We start from the raw sequence: 26,105 nt of genomic DNA on the forward strand, positions 1-26,105 counted from the left end.
GGGGAGAAGGAGGAAGTGGGGCGGGGGGACGCCGTGGGGAGCGGAGCGGGCCGGGCCGGCGCGCCTCAGCCGGGGCCGGGGCGGGCGGGGGAGGCCAGGTAAGGCCGGCAGCGGCGGCTGCGGGGGGGCGGCGAGGCCCGGCCAGGCCCGAGGGGAGCCCCGCGCTCGCCCTGCGCGGCGCCCCCGCCATGGCGGGGGGTGGCCCGAGGAGCCGGTGAGCGGCGGCGGCCCCCCTTGCGCTCCGGTCCATGGTGCTGCCCCCTTGCCCCATGGCGGAGTTCGTGGTGCCGCGGCACAGCGCGGTGATGGAGCGGCTCCGCCGGCGCATCGAGCTCTGCCGGCGGCACCACAGCGCCTGCGAGTCCCGCTACCAGGCTGTGTCGCCGGAGCGCCTGGAGCTGGAGCGCCAGCAAACCTTCGCCCTGCACCAGCGCTGCCTGCAGGCCAAGGCCAAGCGGGCCGGCAAGCACCGGCAGCCGCCGCCGGCGCCGCCGCCGCCTGCGCCCCCTCCGCCGGCCGCCGCCGTCGCGGGCAGCGCCGAGAGGAGCGGGGCCAACGGGCTGGACGCCGAGGCGGCGGGCGGCGAGCAGCACGGCCGCAGCAGCACGCTCATCGCGGTAAGCCGGGGCCGGGGGGCGGCGGGGGCCGGGGGCCGGCGCGGGGCTGCCACCGCCCGGCGGCGGGGGCCCGTGCCGGGGCCGCCCGGGCGGGCTGCTCTGTGCTCTCTGCTGTCATCCCTGCGCGCTGGGGGAGCGAGCGGAGAACGGTCTGTCGAGGAGGAAGCAGGGGGAGCTTGCACGTCTCTTTGCGGCTGCTACGGCCCGTGCAGCCTGCCGAGTTCCAGCTATTTCACCCAAACTGTCTCCGGAGAAGCTGTCGGGGGAACATTAGTACTGTGAGGCCTATGGGGATTTTCTGTTTTGTTTATGCCTTAGTTTAGGCGGTGGGTGTTTGGTGGGGTCGCTTTGTAAGGACACGTTTCTTACTGAAGGTGAATTTCTTTTTTTTTTTCTTCTTTTTTTAAATAATGTTTCCATTAATTCTGCTGCATATTGGAAAGAATTTTAGTGAAGTGGTGTTGGAAAGGCAGCTGCTTATTTGCCACTCTAGTGGGTGTGAACGCTACGGGAATCCCGTTCCACCCATTAAAAAACTGGCTTAACTCAAAGTCTTAATGTTTCTCTGGCTTCTCTAGCATTTCTGGTTGTCAGGATATATTCATACAGCCGTGTTTGTGTATCAAGATAGCTATTGCTTAACTTGGAGTAAGAGCCCTTTAAATATACTGTGCTGTACTAATGTGTCGGTAATGTAGGTTAGTAGGATAACCCCTTAAAGGTTACCCAGTGTCTTTCACAAAAACGGGTATTTCTGCGTGGTGACCTGCATGAAAATGATGCAGTGCTGTTGTTTTGTTGTTTTTTCCTTTCTGGGCTCTAAGTTTTTTTGTGTATGGGGCTCTAACTGTTAATAATGTGTATTTTTGTTATGCACGCACAGAGCTCTTTAACGTGTCAAATCCTGTTGCTTAAACTGCCACCATGTTTCTTCATATGCCTTTAAAATGTGATGCTGGCATCGATATGACACATTTTCAAGTTAACATATATGTCAGATCATGCTTTTATGATGGTCTGTGTGTTGGAGTTTTTGAGCATGATCAAAGTAGAACAGAAGAAGGGAGGCTGTGATTCTCTGCCGTCTTGGACCTCGCTTAGCTGCAGATTTGAAAATAGCATCAGTATAGAACTTACTGTATGCTGTTGTATGGTACATGACATGGGCACGCTGTCAGCTTTAATGGAACTAGCACTAGACAGGGGTGCATGTGGTTTATAATACATGCAACATGAAATGGAAGTGGTGTTTGGCTGAATTGTTTCTATTCTTGGTAACATACTTAGGAGAATCTAGGACATACAGATTTTTCTGAAGACTAAAATCCTGGGGATAAAGTTAGAGCACTCATATGATAGATAAAGAAAAATCTGGGAGGAAGAGTGTACAGTGATTCTGTAAAACTTTTCGGGTAGCTGTTGTTTAGTAGGCTGATCTTGAATGTAAATTTGTGTCAGAACTCAGATGACTCAAACTCATGTTTTGTTATCCAAAGACTTGATGGGATTTCTGTTTGCTTCCTTTCCGGGCTCTAAGGTTTTTTTTTGTGTATGGGACTCTAACCGTTAATAATGTGTATTTCTGTTACACACGCGCAGAGCTCTTTAACATGTCAAATCCTGTTGCTTAAACTGCCATCATGCTTCTTCGTATTGATTGATTCTCTAAAAGAAAGATGCCTCTGATTCATTGGTGGCATTTCTTTCAAATTGCTCTGGATGTGGATTTGATTTAATTAGCATCCATTATAATGAGGACTCTCAACAGCAATGTGGTTTTGAAATACAGTGCACATCTGGGGAAGCCCTTCTTGTGCAGGAAGCTGCTGCCAGCGGCCAATTTACACAACAGAAGAGGGTTTTAGTGTATGAATGACTCTTCCTCGTGCTGGCCTGCTGTTTCCTTCCTAGGATACATGACTGTAAGCTTAATTGCAGCTGCTGATTCATCATCTCGTTACTAGGGTATAAAGTTGGTTTATTTAGTAATTCAAGTTTTGAAAAAAAATGTAACATAACAACAAGAAAACTCTGCTGCTAATTACATGCCTTTAGCATAAAGGGTTCCTCTCTAAGCTAGAAGTTGATGTTTTACCACTAGCAATCGTGTAACTGTTATCAAGACGAAGCACGGGCTGTGTAGGGAAAGGACGTGGGTATGGTTTACAGTGTTCAGTAAGCTTTTGGATTACCACCAAAACTATCTTGTTTTTAAAATATCCTGGACACATTCCTTTCAAAAGAATGCTACTAGGACAATTAAACATGCATTATATCAGTAGTACTATTATAACAGCACTATTGCTGCTGTTATGAGCAAGAGTTTTCCATAAAGCTCCGTATGAATCTTCTTATAAGCTAGTGCTCTGTATTGAAAGCTAACGAAGCGTTTATTTTGGTCTTTCGAAGAGAAAGCAGCTCATGTAAATAAGGATATGCGAGCTGCCAAATTATCTAGCATCTGATGGCTTGCAGCAGAAGGCCCCGAAGCTGCACTTGCCGCAAGTGTGCGCAGTGTATGCACTCCCAGATGCTCCACTTGGCAGCTTCAGAAGGGCTGGGGGAACAGGATGAGCACCACCACTTCCTTTATAGCATATTTTATGATTTTTCACATGGCCCAAATCAAATTTTTCTTCCAGTAGTCTTTTCTCTTTTAAATCCTGCAACTGGATGGATTAGAGTTACAAACAGAAGAGACAGCTTCATCCTGTGTTTTCTTGCTCAGTAGTGCTAGAATTTGAGTGCATAGAACCCAAGAAAATACAAGTGTTGGTACAGAAGTACCTCTGGATGGTTGGTGCACCATGTAATCCTGCCCTTCATTTGATGGGAAAAAATAAAAAAATCTTCAGCTTCCTCTTTTAAAAAACAAAACCAAAGAACTTGAGGCCATTATTTAATGGAAAATGGAAAAACTGAAATATGCTTCATGTTTCTGTTTAAGATGACATTATTATGACTATGTTCAAAGCAGATGATGTTTAGTATTATGTTTTTTCCCGTGTTCTAATCTTACGTTTTTGAGAAACAGAAGTTGGAAAGAGAAAGGACTCGTCGTCTAGCACATTTTCTCCTCTTTGCCTGTTTCTGTTTTGAGAAAGCTTGTTTTCATACTTTGCTAGTTTAAATTCTGTACACCAGAAAGGTGGGCTTTCTTCTGTTTCTCTGGATAGATTGTAATGTAGTCTCCTCCTGAGCTGAGCAGAAAGTATTTTCTTGGCACATGAATGAGCAGAGTGTTAAGATCTGGATCTTCGCCCTCACTGCTCGTTTTGTGATGTGGTCTCTTGCTAGGAGAGCTGCTCGTTGTTTCTTACTGTTTTTTTCACCTGTGAACAGTTGTTGTGTAGATGGTTTGCTTTGTCTAGGACTGCCACAAAACCACAAACTATTTCTGGAACAGGCAGAGAAGATCTAGTCAGTGGCCTGTCTTGGGAATGCTTTGTGTTAAATCTGAAGAGCGTTAGTAACCCGGGATTTACTTGGGAGTGCTAGAAGTCTTTATAGTGAAAACAGCTAAGTGCTAAGTTAACCTTAGCTGAGCAAAGGCACCAAGTAAACGGTTTAAAAATGAGTTTAAGTCTGAGGAAAGTGGAGAAATGCGTGTCTTGGTTTAAAAATGCTAAGGAATAAATTTAAGGAAATGTTGCCTGGATTGTAAGGACAAGCACCAAAAACGTTCTGCTAAAAAAACTCAGATCGGTACGCTAACAGTTCAGAAGATCTGATTTTTGTGCAAGCTGTGGTACATGGGTGTTAAATTGTGAAATTATGTTTTACCACAAAAATAGCAAATTATTTCCACATTATTTATACATAACTGCAGTACGGTTGTAGTCTTGCCACCATTGTTTGTTTTTGCTGACAAGTCTGAGAGTTTGTTGCCCAACAACTCAGACAGGTTTTTCTTTGTCTCCTTTTAATTCTGTGTGAGGTATTGTTGCATGTTTGAAACATTTCCCTTACTAGATTAGTTAGATAGGCAGTGATGTTTCCTAAACTGTAAAGATCTGGGAGTGACTGCTCTGCTGCTGCTTTTCAAGTTCAAGTGAGGTGGAGGATCCGGCATTGCAGCTGAAGGCACAGCTTTTTTTTTCTTTTTTCTTTTTTGATTCAGCAGAACAATTCCTGTAGCAGAAGCTGCCCCTTGTGACTAATGCAGGCTGGGATATTTATAGACATGCATATCCACAGCCCTTCTTCACTCCAGCAGGCAGTCACCCAAATACAAAAGTCTTCTGGAATAAAAGTAAAAGTCGAAATTAAAATTAGTCCAGCAGTTTGGTTCTGACAACATGCTGGAATGCAGGAACGCAGTTGGTAATAAAATGCTTTCCTTGCAAGGAGAGCACGACTTTGGAAGCTGTATATAGGTGCTCAGTAAACGGAGAGTTCTTAGTGTGTCATGCAGGCCAAATGTCATGATTCCTATCCAATATGAATATATTGTGATTCCTGATATTCGCATTGTTGTTCCTGCTCGAGAGGTTGTCGTCTTTGTGCTTGTCCTTGGCCAGGCAGGAGAGGAGAGTCTAACCGTGTGTGTACAGGGCCTGCTGTTAGGAGCTTTGCTCCGTGGGAGCTTTCCTCTTCTAGAACACTAGCACGTCCACTGAAGAAAAAACGATATATTCTATTTTAGTTTCCCCTTCCAGGTATCTAAGCTGGAAGACATAATTGGAACTAGATTTTTATTATTATATTTGGAGATTAGTACAGCATTTGTTCCTTTGAAAATGATCAGCATTACGTTTCTCTTGGTGATATTTCACAACAAATCCTTGTAGACATAACTTGGTTCTAAGCCTGGAATGGTGAACTTAGTTCAAATAAAATGCAAAAATTTAAAGGTCTACTAAATTTTAACTTCTTTAACAGATACTTTAAGAACAACAACAAAAAATTACAAAGCCTAAAAGATGTAGTATAAAAGACAGTCTTTAAAAAGCTTTGTTTCCATAATTTTACTAGAGATTTTTCTGCAAAAATTGAACTTATGTGCAGTTTCTACAATTATTTTCTGCCTTCAATTATCGGCTTTAAACTATACCAAGTTATTGGATTTTTAGAAATGTAGTTTGAGTCAACTGTCTTCAGTTGTTTAAAATACTACAGTTTGAAAGACTTCATGCTTTCAAGAAAATAACATGAAATAATATTTCATGCTTGTTAAGTTCTAACACATTAAATTACTTTCAGATAATCATCTGAACCAACAACATTTCAAAGTATTGTGTATTTGAGGTTTATGGTTTTTGACTTCTGGAGTAATCTTTTCCTCTTTTTAAAAAAGCGGAACGACTTTGTGCCACTGTTAGTGGTAATAAGTGAACTCTTGATCAAAGGGACCCTTTCCCCTCTTCTTCCAGCGCAGTAAGAGCACTGCAAGAGAATGCTGGATTCTGAATTTTGAACTCTGCCAGTGAATTTACTAATAGGGAAAGATTTAAAACTTGATCTCCAGCTTTTCTATTTCTTGTTCTTTGGCTTCTGTGTTAGTTTGTGGCCAGTTTTTATGAAATCTGACAACTTGCCTGTGCAGCAAGACTGCAATATAGATGCATGTTGTGGTAAAACTGATGGGTTTAAGGCAGAGTTTGACTCTAGCTTATCAGAATAATTCCTGTAGCCTATCCCATGCTGTCTGTTTTTAGGAGCCTGGTGGAAGCCCTGTCATGTGACAGGGCATGTGTCCACCCCTGCGTCTTGGTCTTATGTCCCAGTCATGTAGAGCCTGCATGTGCGTTGAATCATATGATCGGACACTGCTTGTGTTGGACACCCCTTGTGTAGTGATGGAAGACACCTGCGTTTTGTTATCTGGTCACGTGTCGGTCACGCAAGGAATCCACACTTGTGGCCTGACTTGGGTTTGTACTTCTGCCAAATGAATTTATCTGTTAATCACATTGTGAAGTGTCTATTTTTGGTCAGGTGCTCAAAATGTAGCTCTGATTATGTGATACGGAGGAGATGCTGCATATGGCCCTTGAGCGCCTCTTCATGAGACTATGTCCTGTCTTGGCCCAAAGGATTGAGGCCTGTTTACGTGCTTTTTTGCATGGTTGCTATACCTATTTAAAAACTCTGGATGAATACTTTTTATGTATCAGTTTTGGGCAAGGTTAAATAGTTTTGCTGCAGAGAATTTGAAGGTTCATCTTTTGTTGGGAAGCCAAGTAGGCTGAGAGAACAGGGAAAGGCGTTTCTGTATCCCCTCTTGTGACAGTGGAAGAAATTGGCTCATGTGCTGTAAATAACATTGATCCTACTAAGAAAACTGTGAGCAGCATATCAGAGGGCCCCATGCCTAACAAAATGATGGTAGACAAAAAGCTTAAAGCTAAAAGGGTTTTCTTAGTCCAGTAGTGAATCGATTTATTTTTTCAGTGCTTCTGTTTTTTGAGTTTTGTCAGATGAGAACAGGTTTTTCTTGCCGTGAAAACTCTGTTGGGGCTGCTTGATATGTTCATGGTTTGTTGTCTGACTTGTATCTCTCAATCTCCATGCTATTCTTCCCCCAAAACTGGCTTTAGGTAGAGCCAGACACACAGTGTGAGAACTGTATTTAACAAGTTGATTTTTCTATTTAGAAATTGAGAGCTGAGATGGTATGGAAGAAATGGTACCTCCCAAGAGAAGGTTGCATTATTTGCAGTGCAGTTGTGTGAATGTATTAATTGTGAGAATTTCAGGTTCTGTCACTCGGAAAGGTAAAAATGAATAAATAAACGGTATCGGGATGTATTTCCATTGGCAGAGGAGAAGGAACTTCTAGCTTTTGGCATCTGCAAATTTTTGTAGCACTGTCTTGGGGGAAGGAAGGAGAATGGACCGCTATTACTGAGTAGTTTGTAGGCATATGTAGGTTAGTTTTAAGCTAGTTAGCTGGCTATATTGCAGGCAGTGTAACTATAGTGGCATAAACCTCAGTATAGAGGTATTGCTGCCATATCCAGGTATGCTTTTGGCTTTTGTTTTCTAATGTGAAAAATGAACTAGCATGCAAGTGCAGTTGGTAAATAGCTTCTAAAATTCAGATGTCAAGTGTACTGTTAAGAACTGGGTTCAATCTTTCCTCATATGGATAAGCAGATTGTCTTCTTGTGTATGGGTGTTATTGGCTCTCATGTATGGGTAGGATATCTTCCAAATGATCTTAGATTTGGCTGAGGTGAAGCAAGTTTGGAAGCAGTCACCCCAAATTTTTACCTCACTAGTGAAGTTATGCAAGTTTTTCTTTACTTTTCTTCCCTTTATTTTTTATTTTATTTTTGACAAATATAGTTTGAGGTGAAAGAATGACTTTGGCATCAGTTGTTCTAGACAATCAATTCAGAATCGGATATCTGAGCATTGCGATGACCACTGATGCCCGTGCAGATTTGAAAGCTCCTAGGGTGAGAGAGACAGACAGTGCGAGAGTGTGTGATGGATATTAGGGGTCTGTATCTTTATCTAGACTACAGTAAGTGCAGCTTATCAGCATGAATGGGTTAGTCTTAGACTAGTTAGCTGTATGTATTGCAAGCGCTGTAGGTGCAACAGCGAAGACCTTTGTACAGATTAATTTCTGGAATACTTGTTCAGCAACGTAGGTGGATTTTTGCAGCCCGCAATGAACTGTGTGCGATTACAGCTGTAGTTCTAGCAAAATCCTGGTTGGCTTGAGTTGTCTATGTGAATTATAATTGCAGCAGTGCCCTCAGTGAGGGCATATTCTATTTTCTTGTATAAATTTGCTTCAGCTGTGAGGAGAATATGTTCAGTGTACGAAGTAAACTTGTACGTCAGTTTTCAGGGAGCATTTTTTTCCTAATGATTTAAAGTTAAGGAGGATCCATTTCCAATCTTTGAGGGATTGACTCATCACACGACCTTGGGCAAGTTACTCATCCACCTTGAGCTTCAGTTTTCCCAGTTGGAATATTAAGCAAAGAATAGGAAACTTGCTGAAAGCCAAATGTTGCGATTGAGTTAAAGCTCCCTCGCTCTTTGTTCTTGTTTTGCCTTTTTATGAAAAAGTTAGTTTCCTGTATTCTTTCAAGTCAGTATTTGAAAAATTCTCTTTAATCTGCTACTCCAAGCTGTAGACCTAATATTCAGGTTAAAAAAGAGAGTTCCGGCCTCCTCTTCAAATGTATGCCTCCTCTTACTAAGTCCTCTGCTGATTTCACTGCTATGCTGCCATTTCCATGAAGAGTCTAAAAGATCCTGGTCTCCTGGAAGCTGCAGTCTATCCCTCAGATTAAAAATAAGATTTTGCCATTACCTGTGCAAGCATTAAACTTTTTTTTCCCCTAAGATCAGCTAACAGTAGACTGTTTAAACAAAAATTATCTGTGAAACAGCCTTCTATCCCTAAATCAAAGTGTGGTGTTGCCCAGACAAGTGCTGTAAAATTCTTCTGATAATTTGTGCTGGCTCTACATACTACCTTTTGCTCGAGTGCCGAGATCTTGAGGTTTCCCCTGTTTGTTCTTGGATGAGACGGTTTTCCCCAAGGGTTAGTGGACTGTATATGGAGACTGCAAGTAATATTAAAATAAACATACTTGTCTTGAGGTTTGTTTAATGAGCTGCTTTTCGACTATTTGAAAGAACTGTTGTGCAGCGAACCACAAGGACAGCACAAGGTGGCTTCTTGTGGGGATTCTCCTTCTGTGTCCCCCTGAGGATTGAAAAGGCGTCTCTTAGAGGCGGGGGAGCTGGTGGGAGCTCTCCCTCTTTAAACACACTGCTCCACTTGAGCAGCACCTGTGCCCTACAGGTTTGTCTGTGGTGGTGTAGCAATCCCAGGAGAAGCAAAGCAGAACTTTTTTTATAGAATGCACCTGGGGGAAGGAGAAGTTTATAGTCATTTTTGGTGTGTGTATGAATTGCGTTTTCAGGTATTTTTGAGGTCACTGGAAGGAAGTTTACACTTGAAAGACTGTTGCCGGAAACGTGAAGTTGAACAAAGGGTCCCAAACTGGCTGTAAAATTGAGATCCTATTGCTGTTCCCTCTAGTTGCTTCTAGGTGGCACTACAAGAAAAAGAATAGGAGCCTTCACTAGCAAGGAGACAAGCCGACTGGTGCTCTAGCCGTCATTGCGCATGACTAGCAGCTGGCAAATGTAGGAGGGAAAAAAAGAGGAATAAGCTAACTCTGCTGTGATAGAATTGGTGGAGCTCTGAATCACTCCTTAGATAAGCGTGAAACGGACAGCGGTCACTTGCTGACAAGCTGATCTTGCTTAGTGCCAGAAATGTGATTGTGTATGAAATTTACACAAATCTCCTCCAAAAATTATAATCACAATTAAAAGTGCTCTTTTTCTCCAAGTATTTAAACTTGTGACTGCTTTATAAAGCAGTCCTACAGCACAATTGGACTTTAAATACATTAAACAAATAAAATAGAGGTTTTTTCCTCATGCAAAATTTGAATCTTAACATTCTTCAATATTTTTGCATTTTGAAGAATAGAAGGCATATGTTCTGGTTCATAGCAATCTCTCAACTTTTTATTGTTTTCAAAGTATTTGTCAGCTTTTGTTTTTATTTGAAGGAGGTGGTTATGTTTGATCTAGTACATACTTGAAGGTTTATCTTAGCAGATTATAGTAAGAATGTCATCTTGTGTGATGACTTGTAAAACAAATCCTATCAAAGCAAAGGTCTAACCTTTTTTAATGTCCCCCCCCCCAAATGTTGTATTCAGAGTTGAACTATGTTCTGTTGAGAAATAATTATTCTAATGTATGAAATATAACTTTTACATAACTAAATAACTTCTTTGTTTTTAGCAGCTCCATGAGACTGTGAAAAGAAAGCTTGATAGTGCTGCTTCCCCTCAGAATGGAGACCAGCAGAATGGCTATGGTGATGTGTTTTCTGTGTCAAAGAAACTACGTCGTGATGATGGTCTTGGTGGAGTAAGCGGTTCTTCCAATGGAATGCCCCCTGTGTCTCCTCTGCATCATCTTGATAAGAAATCTTCCAGTGGAGATACCTTACAACTCAATGGAAAACATTCAATGGGACTAGATGGCATTAGCAAAAAGTGTCTTCCAGATTCCAACTTGCAGATGAATGGAGGTGGTGATGCTGATGACTCATTTCCTTTGAGTTTGAACAAGGAACTCAAGCAGGAGCCTGTAGATGATCTTCCTTGTATGATTGCTGGAGCAGGGGGTTCTATTTCTCAGAACAACTTGATGCCTGATCTTAATCTTAATGAGCAAGAATGGAAGGAGCTTATCGATGAGCTTAATAGATCAGTGCCTGATGAAGACATGAAGGATCTCTTTAATGAAGACTTTGAAGAGAAAAAGGATGCAGATTCTTCAAATTCAGCTGCCCAGACTCCATTGCCACAGGATATTAACATAAAGACTGAGTTTTCCCCAGCAGCCTTTGAACAGGAGCAGATGGGGTCTCCACAGGTTAGATCCACTTCTTCAGGTTCAGCATTTATTGGTGCTGCTTCTGTACCTGTAAGTGCTGCTTCTCCAGCAGTTGGTAGTTCTCAGGCTATGTTTCAGCCTTCCAGTCAGTCAATGACTGAAAATCCAAACCAGCCCATGATGCAGGCATCAAACCACTCTCAGAATGTCCAGAGGCCTCTCCCTAATGTGTTGTTACCTGGGAAGGGCACAGGAAGTGCTAAAGAAATGTCTTCTGCTCATCAGCTTCAACAGATTGCTGCCAAGCAGAAGAGAGACCAGATGTTGCAGAACCAGCAACAAGCTTCACAAGTCCACCAAACTAATCAGATGTCTAGCTGGCAACAGTCTGGGCCTTCGAGGTCGGTAGTCAATGGTTTCACCAGACTTCGGTTTCAGCAGGATCAATCCCAGTTTATGGTCTATCTGGCTCACATGAGACACAGTGCTGCTGGCAGTCTGTGAGTATGGGGTAAGCCAACAGTTGAAGTCTGTTCTGAGGCAAGGTAGCTGTAACTCCCTGTTCACATTCCAGCTTTGTAATGTGAAAGAGGGCTTGGTGTTTCCATAGTTGGAAACACCAAGCCTCTTTCACATTACAAAGTGGAATGTGAACAGGGAGTTACAGTACCTGCTCAGAACAAGACTTCCATGTTGGCTTACATACAACAACGCCAGCAGCCACCGCTGTCTCATGTGAGCGATGACCAAAACGGGATGATCCTGCTGAAACCGAAGTCTGGAAACATTGCCTACCGACCTCTCCTGCCACACAGTCAGGTGAATATGCTGATTTTTGTTACCTTTGTTCAGTAGATTTAAGGTTCTGCAAGAGGTTGTTGGATAGGTAAGGTTAGAGTACAGATTACTTAGTGATATTTCAGAACAGTTGCTGCTTGTTTTTAAAGTAGAAATTTAGACTATGCAATAAGCTGAGAAAAGAATCGAGAACTGTATTTTCTGCTGAGGTCAGTTTTTAATATCCCATTCTAAGTCATGCTGGTAACTTGTGATTTCCAGCTTAGTATACTTTGTGGGCAGCAAATTTTGTCACACTTTGTAGAAGTTACTACTTGCAAAGATAAATAGATTCTTTGTAAACTTTTGCCTAAAATAACTTGCATAAAACTGTGGTGTTAAACAACATTCTCAAAGAAGCCTTGCTTTCTTTACCTTCTTTTCAGTCCCTGACTTCTGTCAGAGTTGACTTACTATAAACAGATGTGTCTTGAGTTGCTTTTCTTTGAAGAGGGGTGAGAGCTGCATTGCTTTCTCTGGGGGATGTTCCTTGGGCCTTTTCAAATCTAAGAATTCGTACATGTTAAATCGATAGGAATTGGGGAAGCATGGGAAGGGATCTATCTTTAAGAATGAAGTTAATAGTAATGTTTGTGTGCCAAAGTAATATGCTTCAGGTTTTTTTCCATGTAAAGAGGTGTTGGTTGTGCTTGTTTGCCTTATGATATATAAAGGACTTTGCAATAGTAAATACCAATGTACACCTGGTATTGCAGGTATCCTGCAGGTGAAATCTATGCAGTGGATGGAGGGGAAGAGACTTGGAAATTTGTAATTTGTGCCTGTAGTGCACATACTGGATGACTTTTTGAGAGGGGAAGAAAGGTCTCTGTTATAAGGATTAAAACTCCTCTAGCAAAAGGTGTTGGAGCTCCTACTCTAGCTTTGTTTCCTCAGTAAGGCAAAGCAAAAAAAACAGTGACGGAAATATCTGTTAATCTGTCAGAAAGATCACACTGATGTAAAAATAAAAATGAGACTAATGTATGCTTTGTAAGACACAGATAAGTTAAATCTCCTTAAAATATATGGGAAACAAAAATCTTAATATTTTGGTGGAATACGAAGGGGAAGGGTTGTGGTGATTGTGTGTCACATCTCTCACTGAGAACCTTGAAGGTGACCTTACAAACATGTTGCCGCACTTGCACTGGAATAACAAAAATATTAATCAACACTTCTGGAGAATTTGTCAAAAGCTTGCATATAGAACAACTCAGACAACATGGCACTATCTATATTTGGCTCATGATTTCTGATGAAACTGCAAGGAGTAAAAAGCAACAGCCCAGCCCATTAGCTAAATTCTAATCTTGAAAGTGATATTTGTTAGCATAATTAGAGTTGAGGCTGAACTGCACTAAAAAAAATGACAAAAATTGCCAGTTAAATTTCAAATGGATTTGCTGGTACAGAGAGGACAATATCAAGTCTTAATTGCTTCATGTTATTTTTACTTAGTGGTAATTGATTCCCCCTCCCCCCCCCCCCCCCAATTTCTCTTCTCCTGAAAAAGCAGACACTTGTGAAGAAAAACAATAAAACTAGGTTAACTCTGTAGTAGTATTTCTGCGGAAGGTAGTAGCGATTGCGTTGTTGGAAAAGATGCGTTAGACCCTTCATTTTGGTCACTGATAAGCCTTCCTCCCCTTCGCCTGCAAATATTAAATACTGTGTTACTAACAAAAGCAACCTCAAGGGGAGAGGCATAAACACTTGCTGAATTAAATAGTGTCAGAAAAGGTAGGATTTAAATATTTTGCATAAAGATAATTTAAAACGGTGTTTGAAATCCTGCTACTGAAGTTAACTGAAGCTGGTGGATTTGAAGAGCTATTTGTAACTGGGAGTATTCCTCTTGCTGATTAGAAGCATACAAAGCTATACGCGTCTGTCTGAGTTGGAATTTGGGAATACGGTAAGTGAGATTGAAGTTAACACCTCTTTTCCTGGATGTTGTGGAGCTTGTGACATTAACTTCAAGCTCTCGCTTTTATGTCTGGCGCTTGATAAATGAGGCTTTGGCTGTCTTTGAGCTGAACTGAAAACTGTGTGACACTTTGCCTCATCCCTCAGCTTCATAAATGGAGAAGTTATTGCATAAAGATGGCAATATAGGGAACTGTTCCAATTTTTATTAAATAGTTGTGTGAATGCACAAAAAAGCAATAATTGCCATTTTTTGTTTTCTTGAGGATATAAGATGATTCCCCTCCCTGTATATACTTTATAAAGTCCATCTGCTTTATCCTGTCAAAAGATAAGAGTAATACACGTTGTGGTTTTCGCTATGAAAGTGACTTTGCTCATCTGCATAACTATGTGAGATTTGTAAAGTCTGGAGAGCTAACCTTTCTGTAACTCGTGTCACTTTTTGTATTCTGCAGGATCAAAACCCTTCTCCTAATGTTCCTCGTGTTCCCGTTTCTGTCCCGGGCCCTGGCGTCGGTGCCCAGCCTCCCACAGTGTCTATGGCAGGCAACCACAGCAGCACGCAGTATCTCAGCAATCAGCAGCAAGCAGCAGTGATGAAGCAACACCAAATGCTGATGGACCAGCAGAAGCAAAGGGAGCAGCAACAAAAGCACTTGCTCATGGAGCAACAGAAGCAGCAATTCCTAATGGGGCAGAGACAGCAACATCTTCTAGCTGAGCAGGTAAGAGGCCTCAGTCTTTTGTCTTTGCGCTGATTCACTGTGGTGGACTGAAGCAGCACTTGAAATCTTGCAGGACAGTTATCACCTTGCAAAACAGGGAATGTAAACTACAAGGCATTTTGGTGTCATAAAAGTAATTGCTGTTTTATACGCTTATATAAGAGTATCTCAAATGCATTTAACTGCTGAGGCTTAGTTTCTCTGCTATTACAAGACTCAGTTGTGAATGAAGAGTATAAAACAGGTGGAATTTCGTTGTGAGGAAATGCAAGACAGTAACTGCAGGGAGAGGAGGTATCATACCAGTGATGGTGTGATTCTTCGTGAAGGAAGACAGGCAAATGAAATCAGAGCAAAACAAAAGACAAGGTTGGGATACTGTTGATTGCTTCCATTCAGAGCTCTGGAAGCATATGAGTTTAGATGGACTCTGTAAGCTGAATATGCCTTCTGCTTTCTTCTGTGTAAGTGCCACAGCAGTAATGTTTCAGATTTTGAAATGTCTTTCATTTGTTTTTTGGGGGAAATTGATTAACCAACTAATTAACTCTGCTACCCTTTAGACTGTGCAGAAAGGTGCTTCTGTGTCTCTTGGAAACAGCCTCCTTGGGTAAACCTATCTAAGCTTTAAACCTTTTGCAAGTCTTTCTGCTGGAAATCAGCCCAGAGGGCCTTAATTCCCATTATCTGTGCTTTTCTGCGTCCTTGAAAAAAACCATGCAGGCCTGTTCCAGCTACTATATGTACAAAGAAATTACCAATGTCTAATATGGAGGAAGTGGGAAATTAATTTCCCAAAGAAGTGTGAGACCCAGGGAGAACCTGCTATTTACATCTTCGGGGGGGGGGGGGGGAGTAATGATCTGTACTGCTGAGAAGTGTTGTCTTTGAGGATAATGAAGAAAAGAGCCAATGATATAAAGAAAAGCCAATGAACTGCATATATGCCTAAGAATAAAAAAAGTACCTTGAAATACTCTGGACTCCTTCAAATAATAACGGTTGGAAATATGTCATTTCCTTAGTTTAAAGCACTGTTAGAAGCTGAGAAATTTAAACGTATTCAGCTTTTAAAGTTGGGAGTTGTCCTGGTAGGTAGGATTTTCACTATAATAATAGTGTGGAAAATAGAGATGGAGAGAGAAGGTTGGGTAATGATTGCTGGAAAAAAGTTAGCTTTTACTGAGGTAACTGTCTATCAGAAGCTTTATTTAAGAAAGGAGGAAATGACACTTTTCTCCAAACTGAAAATATATGTGAAATCTTGAATGAGGAGAGTCTGCAGCATTGTGGGGCTATAGTTATGACAAGTCCTGGCTAATCTCTTTTCTGACCATGTGTGATACTTTGGTTGGAACTAAGACTAGATTGAGCACTGTTGCTAATTTGGAGCCAGAAAAGCCCCTTCAGTTCTTGACCCAGTATAAAACATGAGATTATCACTGGCCATACATTTACTTTAATTAAAAATGCATACTACAGACTGAGCTAAAGGAATATTGTGGTGGAAAAAATACTGCGCGCTGTGAATATGCTCTCAGAGTCTGTGAAAGCCAATGCCCAAATCATCACTGAACTCAGACTTATTGTATGATTTCTGTATGATCTATTAACTCATTTATAAATCCAGCACTTTCTTTTTAGTAAATCATTCAGTTCTTTGGTGCTTTCTACGTTAGTATCAAATGATAAAAATTACCGGTACTCATACTCTCCCAAAATGTGGACAAACAGGTGCCCTTCGAAAGAAGCTGGAGAGGCAAGATGGGATGTTGGCATCCTGTTTGTATTTGTGTGGCACTGATGAATGGGTGATATGCAGCGTCTGGTTGAGCTGTGACTCGGCTTTCTTGGCTAAGTAATGCACTTAGTCTGATACTGATATCAAACCTCTGAATATCAGAGCTCTTAACAGAAATGTGGTGTATTAACAGGGTGATAAGTAACATCTCTCATAGCACTGACATTTTTTTCTCCTTCCTATTTCCTACCTCTTAGCCAGAAATACAGTATGTGTTGCTATAGTGAATATCGGTATTAAAACGTGATTTCTGTCCTAGTTCCGATGACTGCGATTAACTTGTATCTTTGTACAGTGATGCTGAGACTTGAAACCCAAATGAAGGAGCAGCTTTGCTTTGGAGCTCCTCGCGGATCAGACTTGGATACTGCATTTGTGACGTTCCTTGCTCTTGCCCTGCCCAGTCACCCTCGATCGTGTTAACATTCTAATTTGATATTTGATTCTTCAGATGCGTGTGATAGTGGAAGCAGCTTTACAAAAAGGCTTCTGAAACAGTTGGTCTCTATTTTGCAAGAGAACCATCGTTTCCAGCAACTTCAGTGCCCTTCCCTGCCGCTCTGAAGCTTTCTTTGCATTTGCTGTTCTGCAGCCTTTTCTGCTGAGCCAGACATCTTGAGTTCAGTCTTTCCTGTAGATCTGTGGCATCTCTCCCTGGCTTCTGTGGTCAGCCTCTTTCAGGTTTGACTGGTCCTGCAGGCGGCAAGGCCTTTCTGTGAAGGAGCCCGCGCTCTTCGTTCCTCTGCGTGTCTCAACAACTTCTTAGCTGTAGATGTTTTAAAAGCATGGTGGGGACATGTATCTGCTAATTTGCTACATTGTGCTAGTCTCTTTTTTTTTAAAGGCTTATTGCTTGCTCCTTTGCAAGTACTCTTGGAAGGGAATTTGTCCCCTTCTATGCCCTGTGCAGCCTTTAGATTAGCAGGCAGCTGAGCACTGTATCACTTCTTAGTTCTCCCAAAACTTAGTCTGATTGAATCTCATCTCTGGAATAAAAACCAGAAATGCTACCCCTTATGTTTCATATTGTAAAAGCAGCCTTCTGGCTGTTTAACAGCACACTAAGATCTTGATGGTGTGGTCTCATGCAGCCTTTTGCACACATGTGCTCTCTCCCTTCCTTCCCCCAAAGGCTTAAAACTTCCTTTTGCCCCCAAATATTTCTTATAGAAGGTTTGCTCGTTTTGTTTTTCTGATAGATTTATTATAACTTAGGTGCAGATTGGATACTTTGAAGAAGCCAGATTATTTTGAATCATTACTAGATTTTGTTTCAGTTGAATTAGTGAATTGTTAACAAAATGGTTTTGAACAGTGATTCCAAATCTGATAGAGCTTCTGTTACAAACTTAGTTGTGCAGTTACCCAGAATCTTCTAGGAAAACCTGTGGTGTATAAGAATGTGGGTTTGTATTTTGTTTTTTTGAAAACAAAGGCTGGAAAATATTTATATCTTCATTTTTTACTCTTCTTTGTGACACTGATATATTTGACTTGTACTTTTATTTTAGGTATCTTGTTAAAATTAAATAAATTGGTATGGGGGCAAGGAGCAAAAAGTATATGTGAATCTTTTTATATGTGCTCGCTTTTGCTCTCTTGCTTTGTACCAGTTAGTGTCTTTAGAGGATTTCTGAAAATGTCTGTTGAATATATCGCTGATTGAAAGGCTAACCTCCCTGATTTTGCAGTGTTTTGAAGAACTCAGATATGCATTGCAATAGCTTCTGCAATGCACGTTGTTGTCTTGTCTCAAAGTTTCTAGTTTTGACCTTTATCAGAGTAAACTGACTGTTTGAACCTTCAGAAAAAACAAACTTCTGAATTGACTTTTAGTGCTGCTGAAACCCCTGTAATTACCAGCTCCTCGTAAAAGTATGCAGATCTCTTGATCCTTATCTAAGGGCATGGCCCTTGGAAAAAGCTTCATTTGTTTTCTAAATCTCTTGTATTGGACCTCTCCTAGGAGAAACAGCGGCACCAGCAAGAGCAGCAGCTGCAGCGGCACCTGACTCGACCACCTCCCCAGTATCAGGATCAGCCACAGAATCCGTACCAGCAACAGGTTGGACAGTTCACAGGTAAACAGATGCGGCAATTGAATTAGTGGCAAAAATATATATATAAAAGGACTAAAAGCAAGGTTCTTCAAAGTTCCTGAACTGGATAGCTTTTAATTTAGTGCATCATCTTGCTGTGTTATTGTGCCTTAATGTTTTGAGCTATATTGCGATTCAGTTGAAAACGATCAGCCTCCTTTGTCCCTGGTACCTTGTTTAGGTCAACTTACACTGCTGATTCTTTAGTTTTGCTTTGGAAATGGGTAAAATTCTTAAGTACCTTCATTTTTCTAAAGGTCTTTTTATATTCCCCCCTTCCCTTTACAGACTGTAAATTCTCCTTAACTTTCTTGCATTTGTGTGATGTTAGGATTCATTTTTTTCTGAAACCTAGCATCACTTCTGCTTGTGTTTACCACAGACCCTCATTAACAAAAAACACATGATTTATTATTTCCTTCACCTACCAGGATGAATTTCAAACTCTTAACGTTTTACCCCTGCTGTCTTTAGAGGGGAATGCAAGCTCTAATTCTCTTCATTACATATTGGTATCCTGTGTGGGTTTTTTGTAGAACTTTGCTATGTATTTAGTGTACTAACACTGATAAATAAAAGACGTTGTTACCGTTAAGCTAAAATAGCATTATGAATGTGGAAGAACTAGAGAGCAGTAAAAAAAAAAAAAACAAAAAAAACCCTCATCTCCTTACCTGACAAATCCTTACCTAACAGGATACCCAGAAGCTGCTTCTTTCTCTTTTTTTCTGAGTAAACCAAAAGTACAGAAAATGCGCTTATTCCTGTCCTTCTATTGCCTTGCTCTTATATCCCCCCAGAAATTAACACTGAAGGTGAAAGACGCAAGTAGCAACATAACCTCATTCTTGCAGTGTTCGTGACTATGCAGTGCCTAGTAGAGCTGTAGCTGGGTTTTGTTACTTAACTGAGAAAACCTGATACCCATAGAAAGGGGATTGCGTGTTAACAGTGATAAGTATCATCCTTCAAACGCTGCACTGAAATATTTTTTTTTGCCACCAGCTTTTTTACAGAAATACAAGGGTAGGTCTGTTAGAATACATGTTGCCCTAATGAATATCAATATATTAAAATTTTTCCTGGTCATAATGATTATAACCATTCTTACATCTCACATCCTTGTATGTGTACTTCCTCTTCACTGTACCGTTCCAGTAAGACTCCTCGTTCTTTTCTGTAACACTGTTGCTTTTACAGTGTGCTTTGATAACTAATTTGAATCAGTGAAGAGCTAATGTTCTTCAATTCTCTTAAAATACAAAAATTCTGCAGTTGGAAAGAGAGAAAGTACTAGTGTAGGTAAGTTTCCCTTAGTTGACTCTAAGAGGTGTATGTTTGCAGTTAGGTGCATTTTACTTCACAGGCTTTTCTGTGTCCCCCCACCATTGGTTTCTTTAAGTACGGGGGCCCTCTTCCACAACAGGAACGCTTTTACTCAGCGTTGACAAGGGCAAAGGTCTTTTGGTTTCTTTTTGGTTTGCTGAGAAGACTTACTTTTGCAAATCATCCTGTGTGATTATCAGTCTTTGCATGTTAACACAGTGAATGATTCACCATGGAAATCCCAAAGATACTTGACAAAAAATTGCTGAAAGTTATATGAAGCAGCAGAACTTCCTGGAGTTATGAAAGTGTAGGGCTGGAAATACCACAGTGGTACAATATGAGATAGGTTGTGTATGCACAGAATAACTGACAATGTATGTGCAGTAAGGTGTTTTTAAGAGCCTGGTGTATTGTGCATGCACTTTGAAGTATGTGTGTATGCTTCTGTTCACAAAGAAATATTGGGGTCCTACTTTTAAACCTTTTTTTTCAGAATAATGCTGAACTCTCAGAAGTGACATTCAAATTTTTTAGGATGTTGTTATATCTGTGTTTGAGATCAAGTTGGAGGTGCTAACTGGGGCAGCAATTGACACTCTTTTCTTTAATTGAAGTACTGCTGTCTGTCAGTTCCATAAGTTGGTTTATATAAATGCAGCTGCACCTCCTTTCTGGAGTATAGGGTTGGCAGACCTAGACTGGCTTTGGTTGAACCAAGATAGTTAATATACAAAACATTTTTTTGTGTTTCAGGGTCATCTTCAGCCATGCCTGGGGTAAGTAATTTAGGACAGTCCAACTCGAGCAGTCCACGGATGTTTCCTCAGACCCAGAACATGATCCAGATGGGACCTGGACACAGTTCTGTTCCTCCGCTCCAGGCAGGCTCCAGTCAGCAGGATCGGGGTGTGACTCAGTATAACAGTATGCAAAACATGCAGCGCGGGGGATTGTACAACTTGGCGTCTGGTATGACGCAGATGGTTCCACAGCATGCAGCTCAAAGTGCCAACGGACAGCCACCAATGCAGAGACAAGGCAGCTTGGGCCAGGGTGCTGCTGTTCCTGCTGGGTATGGGCAGAATACTTTAGCAAACTCAAGTATTTCTCAGCAGCACAATAAAGGTGCACTGAATCCGACTTTATCTAAGCCACAGATGGCAAGAGTACCAGCTGCTATGGGGGCTCAAAATCCATCTTGGCAACACCAAGGTATCCCTAATATTAACAGCCAGACGCAAGGAAATGGTGGCTTAGGACCATTTACTGCCAGCTCCTCTTTCCACATGCAACAAACTCATCTAAAGATGGCCAACCAACAGTTTGCTCAAGGAATGCCTCAGGTAAGCCTAAGCACCAGCAGACCGATGACCTCTATGAATGCTGCTGTTTCTGGGCAGATGTTGTCGTCATCTTTAGGCGCACAGCAGCGGACAAACCCGCCTACGCAGCAGCAGGTACCCTCGCAGCAAGTCTTGCCTGGCATGAACCAAACTGTTCCAGATCTGACTGCTTTCAACCAGAATCCAAATCAGCAACTGCCCAATAGAGGTAATCTGCACTGTAGCCAAGGGTACCCTGTGAGGACAACCAGTCAAGAGCTGCCTTTTGCCTACAGCAGCCAGTCAGGCAATAATGGACTTCAGAACTTAACTGGTGACACAGATCTGATAGACTCTTTGCTGAAAAACAGGACTTCAGAGGAGTGGATGAATGATTTGGATGAGTTGTTAGGAACTCATTAAAATGGGGCTGGGGGGTACTTTTTTTTTAATTATTTCATGGAATATAAATGACACTTGGACCAAAAAACCTGTGGCATTGAGGAGACTTGCAGGCATTAGAGGTAAATGGTTGGGAAAGGGACTGGAGCTGCTTCTCAATGAGCGTTGATGTAGGGTAATGGTGCACCCAAGCAGGTCTGCAGGAATAGTGCGTTTTATCTTGATGTCTCTAGGTTGTCGCACATCTGAACAGGTCAAACAGAATCGTGCGTGTCCTAGCCAGCCTTTCAGAAATCTCACTTGCAGTGTTCTGAAACTAATTTTTTTTAATTATTTAAAAATAAAATTCCACAGAAATAGTTCAGAAAGAAAGCAAATAGTTGCACAAATTGTGGTTAGGGCTTAGTCTCCTGCAGCTATTACTTGCGATCATTATTGTTCATAGCTTGACATGCTATTACAGTACTTTCCATCGAACTTCTTACTTTTTATTTGAGAAGAGGGTGTATGCGACTGAGTACGCTTGCAAGATGTTTTCAGTTGTTTCTTTTTTCATCGCTGAAGCGTGTGCCTGTACTCTCAATAAGCAAGTGATATTTCACAGTAAATGTTTCTAGATGCTGGTGATAGATGAAAGAAAGTATTAAAACCTGGCCAGTTAGCCTAGGTAGTCTTCTTAATAGATTGTAGTCTTTTAAGCTGCAATTTGCACTCTGTTTTAGAGGGGCACAGTTCTTGGCTTATACCTTGCTGTGTTTAAAGGGGGAATTTCTTATGGGAGAACTTTTTAAACTATAGTAGGTTTAACATGAATTGTAAAGCCATTTACTTTGCACCTGTTTCTTCATAACTTATTTCCAAAGGTAGTTGTATTTAAATGAAGGCTTTGCTTCATGACAGTTCATCTTGTTGTTTCTTTGTTGTAAAAAGTAAAACTAACTTTTGAGATCAATTCATTTCCCAAAAGTTACCAGTGACATCATGAGCACAAGACTTTGTCACTTCAGGATAAAATGAGGAAAAAAGAATTTGGCTGAGAGGTGAAAAGTCCTTATCAGCAATAATAGCACAGGCAGCCTGGGAGCTTGTTGTCAGGATTGATCCAATATGGAAGTCTCCCCCCTTTAAATACCTTTTTTTTTTTTTTTTTTTTAATACTGGGTTATGAGTTTGATAATCTTTCTATTAACAGGTGGGTTTACTTCTTTAATATCCCTTGAGGCAGATGCTGGTTCTTCAGCTCGGCCCAAGGAGACCCTCTCATTCGCATGTTGGGGTCAGTCCCAGAAAGGACAAAAACACAGTGGGAGCGGTCAGCGTTCCAAAGTCCTTACTTTCTACCAAAAAATCCCCTATCCACCAACAAACCACCTTGCCTTAACGTTTATTTTAAAATGAAAATAAAGTTGAAAGCTTTTGTTTTAAATGCACAAATACCTCTTCCCTTTCTAAATCCGCTTTTTTTTTTTTGGAAAAATCCTTTAAATTTTCTAACCAAACCTAGCATTGTGATTTAAAAGCAATTTCCTTCAACACAGACTGGCTTCTTCAGGAGTTTTCTGCACTGCAGAGAAATGAGAGGATTTTTTTTTTTTTCCAGAATGGGAGAGGGGAAGTGAAGGATAACATTGAATTCGAAGAAGGAAAATATTTTACTGTATCTGCAGCTTCTTTATCAGACAATTTGCACTTTTAAAAACTGCTTTTTAACACTAATATTTTAACCCTTTCCAAATATGCATGGAACATGGTTTGTCCTACACACTTACCTAGTGTGAATTAGTTATGCTCTGTTAAACAGATTTGATATTGTATCATGTTGAACTGTTGGTGAAAAATGTGCATTGATCAGTGGATCCCACCATTGAATAGTGGATAAAACTTCACTGAAGCAGACTTAAACCCTCGTAGAGCTTTTGGAAAGATAACAAATAGTTTGTCTTTGGATGGGAAAATGGAAGTGTTAGTGACTTTGGTTGTTGACACTCTTCTGATATTTTCTAGAATAAGTAGTTGATATGCAAATAATGATGCTAATTTTTCTTATATCTGCAATCTAAGAAAAGAGCTAGTGAGTTTGGTTTACTATTAAGTTGAACCAAAAACTGGTCCAAGGTAAGTGTCATTAGAAGAGTATAGATAAACTAGCAATGGCAGGGGAAGGAGTATTTGCTGTATTTTTATTTTTAAGGGTTAACTTTGCACCAGTGTGCCTTCCCTTCCTTTTGGGGGTGCTTGGGACCTCATAATTTCAAGTGGCATCCCGCAGTGTCACTTTTTTTCTCCCCCTTACAAACACTTCAGAGAAATGACAGGGTAGCAGGACTTGGATTTTCTTTCTTCCCTGTTTAGATTGTGGTGAAATCTGCTACATACTCCAGTGGATTTTGCACGCAGACTGTATTTCTGAATACGTCAAAATACAATCCATCCAGTTGTGATTTCATAATTGGAGGGAAAGAACATCTGCTGTTTGCATTATTACTACCAAAAAGGCAGTCCAGCTAAATGTCCAGGAAAATGCAGATGTACTCTTTCCTCCACCGTTTCTGGAAGCTAAGGTGGATATTGCTCTGCTTGACCAGAGGGTTTGTTCAGGACGGTATCTAGATTTGATGACAGGGCCTTGTCTATAGTGGTCGTGGTACTGTTGAACTAAATTTAAGTGCGATTGTAGGCAAACTGGCTTGTAATGCCCATTGGTCTTTGTATGTGAACAGGATCCTAACAGTGTTTAACCTGGTAGAAAAAAAACAGCCCTTACTTCTGGTTTTGGTCCTTGTCCACATAATATGATCAGACTATTAAAAAATATGGTATCACTGTAACAATGTTGAAACAGTTCAATGGAAATGAAAATACGGTTTAGATGCGCATAGGTGCGTGGATAGGGCTGGGCTTCGCCTTTATGCCCTCTCACATGTAGCTGTCTGTATATGCACTTGGGCTTTCCATTTGCTGCAGCTTCAGAGCAATAAAACGTAGCTCCCCTGAACTTTACCTAGCCAGCCGCCCATGGCTTTATTTATAAACTGCAGTTTTGGCTGGGTAGGAAAGGTGAGAGTGTCACTGTGCAACATCCACTGCCTTCCAAAAACCACAATTCAATTGAAAAGGGTGCTCAAAATTTTGTTATACACATTTCCTTTGTGTAAATAAATGTTTACAATTTTATATTAAAGATTTGAATAAGAGTTAGATCTTCTGACTGTATATTTTTTACTTTTTATAGATTTTAAAACTATAATTCTTTATATATGTGTTTGGGGGGGTATTATGGTAAGTTTTATGCTTGTAAATGGAGAACAGTTGAATTTGCTAACCTTTATGATTTTTTTGTCATTGAAATGTATAAAGAGTCCATTAATCCCCTTATTCTTTTACTACAGTTACTGGTGCACACCAAAAAAATCCTTCACTTCTGTTTTATCATTATAAAATAAATATTTTGCTAGTGTATTAAACACATGGTGTGACTTCATACATTTGTGTAAACTGAGCAGAGTTCTGCATTGTTGTACCTAGCGAGATGGTTTCCTTCATCCCAATACAGAATTCTGGTTAGCCAGTTACTCAGATTCTTCTGCCATGTCTTACCAATTTTTATGATTTCAGGAAGTCCATTTAAACAGGCCAATACTGGATTAAAAGATAGGCTTTAAAAAGCTTTACTTCAAAACAAGGCTTAACTTTAAGCCATACCTGCTGTTTCTTGACTGTTGTCTCTTTTAATGCAATTAAAGACGTTAAGCTAGGAAATATGTCTGCAGAGGATACTGTTATTAAGCATTATTTTACTCTTATTTCTAAATTTAAAAGTGGAAAAAAAATCAACAGTTTCTCAGGACTCGCATGTGCAAAATCATAGATTAAGTAGTTCCAAAAATATGCTCAGATTCCCTCAAAATAGCAGGCCTTAAAGATTCGAATTTATTTCCATGAGATTTGCAAAAAGATAAAGATAATGTTAATTTTGAAGTAAGCAGATTGCACAAAAAAGTGAGAAATGAGACACGTACTACAGGCATAGGTTCATGTTTCTGAACAAGAGCCAAAATACATGGCAGCAAGTTACATGAAGATTTTGGATTAAAGTTGACATGTAAAGGTCACTGACTCACTATATAGGGTTGATGGGTTGAAGAAGCTGTGGAAAAATTATTCCAAAATATCTTTCAGACCTTGTTAGACTGTTGAGCCTCTGTTAAGATAGAGCTTGTGTATGTTGGTTAGAATAGAAGTAAAGCAAAAATCTTTGGCTCCATCATTGTCCAAAGGACTCTGGCTTTCGCTGCTGTAAGTTTGGATGTTAATATGTTCTTGTTATCATCAAGTAGTCATCAATTTATTACTTGATGAATTACTCCAATGAACTGAACATTTCAAAGCAATTCTCCTAACAGTGAATCACATCACTTGGAGCAGACCTAAAAATTCTTTTTTTGTGTGTAGCATTTCCTGTTTGTCAAGTGTAATTTCTAACTGATGGTATCTAGCTTTCTGAGGTTCTAAACTAGCATCTCAGATATCCAACCACAGATTTAGCAATAGTGATAAGGAAAAATTTGCGAAGTATGGCGGATGTGTTTCTTGCCAAGGTTGTATTCATCTTGCATGTTAGAGCAACTTCAGCCATCCTTCTGCGTAGT

The 26,105-nt window shown here is 40.8% G+C and overlaps 1 protein-coding gene across 1 annotated transcript; it reads left to right on the plus strand.

Moving 5' to 3' along the window:
• Positions 1-230: 230 nt before the first annotated feature.
• Positions 231-24,920, plus strand: MAML1 (mastermind like transcriptional coactivator 1). Its single transcript, XM_067304758.1, is given in 5 exon segments — positions 231-617; positions 10,410-11,828; positions 14,234-14,503; positions 18,271-18,385; positions 20,486-24,920. Coding segments are annotated over 5 exon segments (3,165 nt in total). The 5' UTR covers positions 231-248; the 3' UTR covers positions 21,478-24,920.
• The last annotated feature ends 1,185 nt before the right edge of the window (positions 24,921-26,105 follow it).

This window comes from Apteryx mantelli, chromosome 14 (assembly GCF_036417845.1).
Source record: "Apteryx mantelli isolate bAptMan1 chromosome 14, bAptMan1.hap1, whole genome shotgun sequence".
Classification (NCBI taxonomy): Eukaryota; Metazoa; Chordata; class Aves; order Apterygiformes; family Apterygidae; genus Apteryx; species Apteryx mantelli.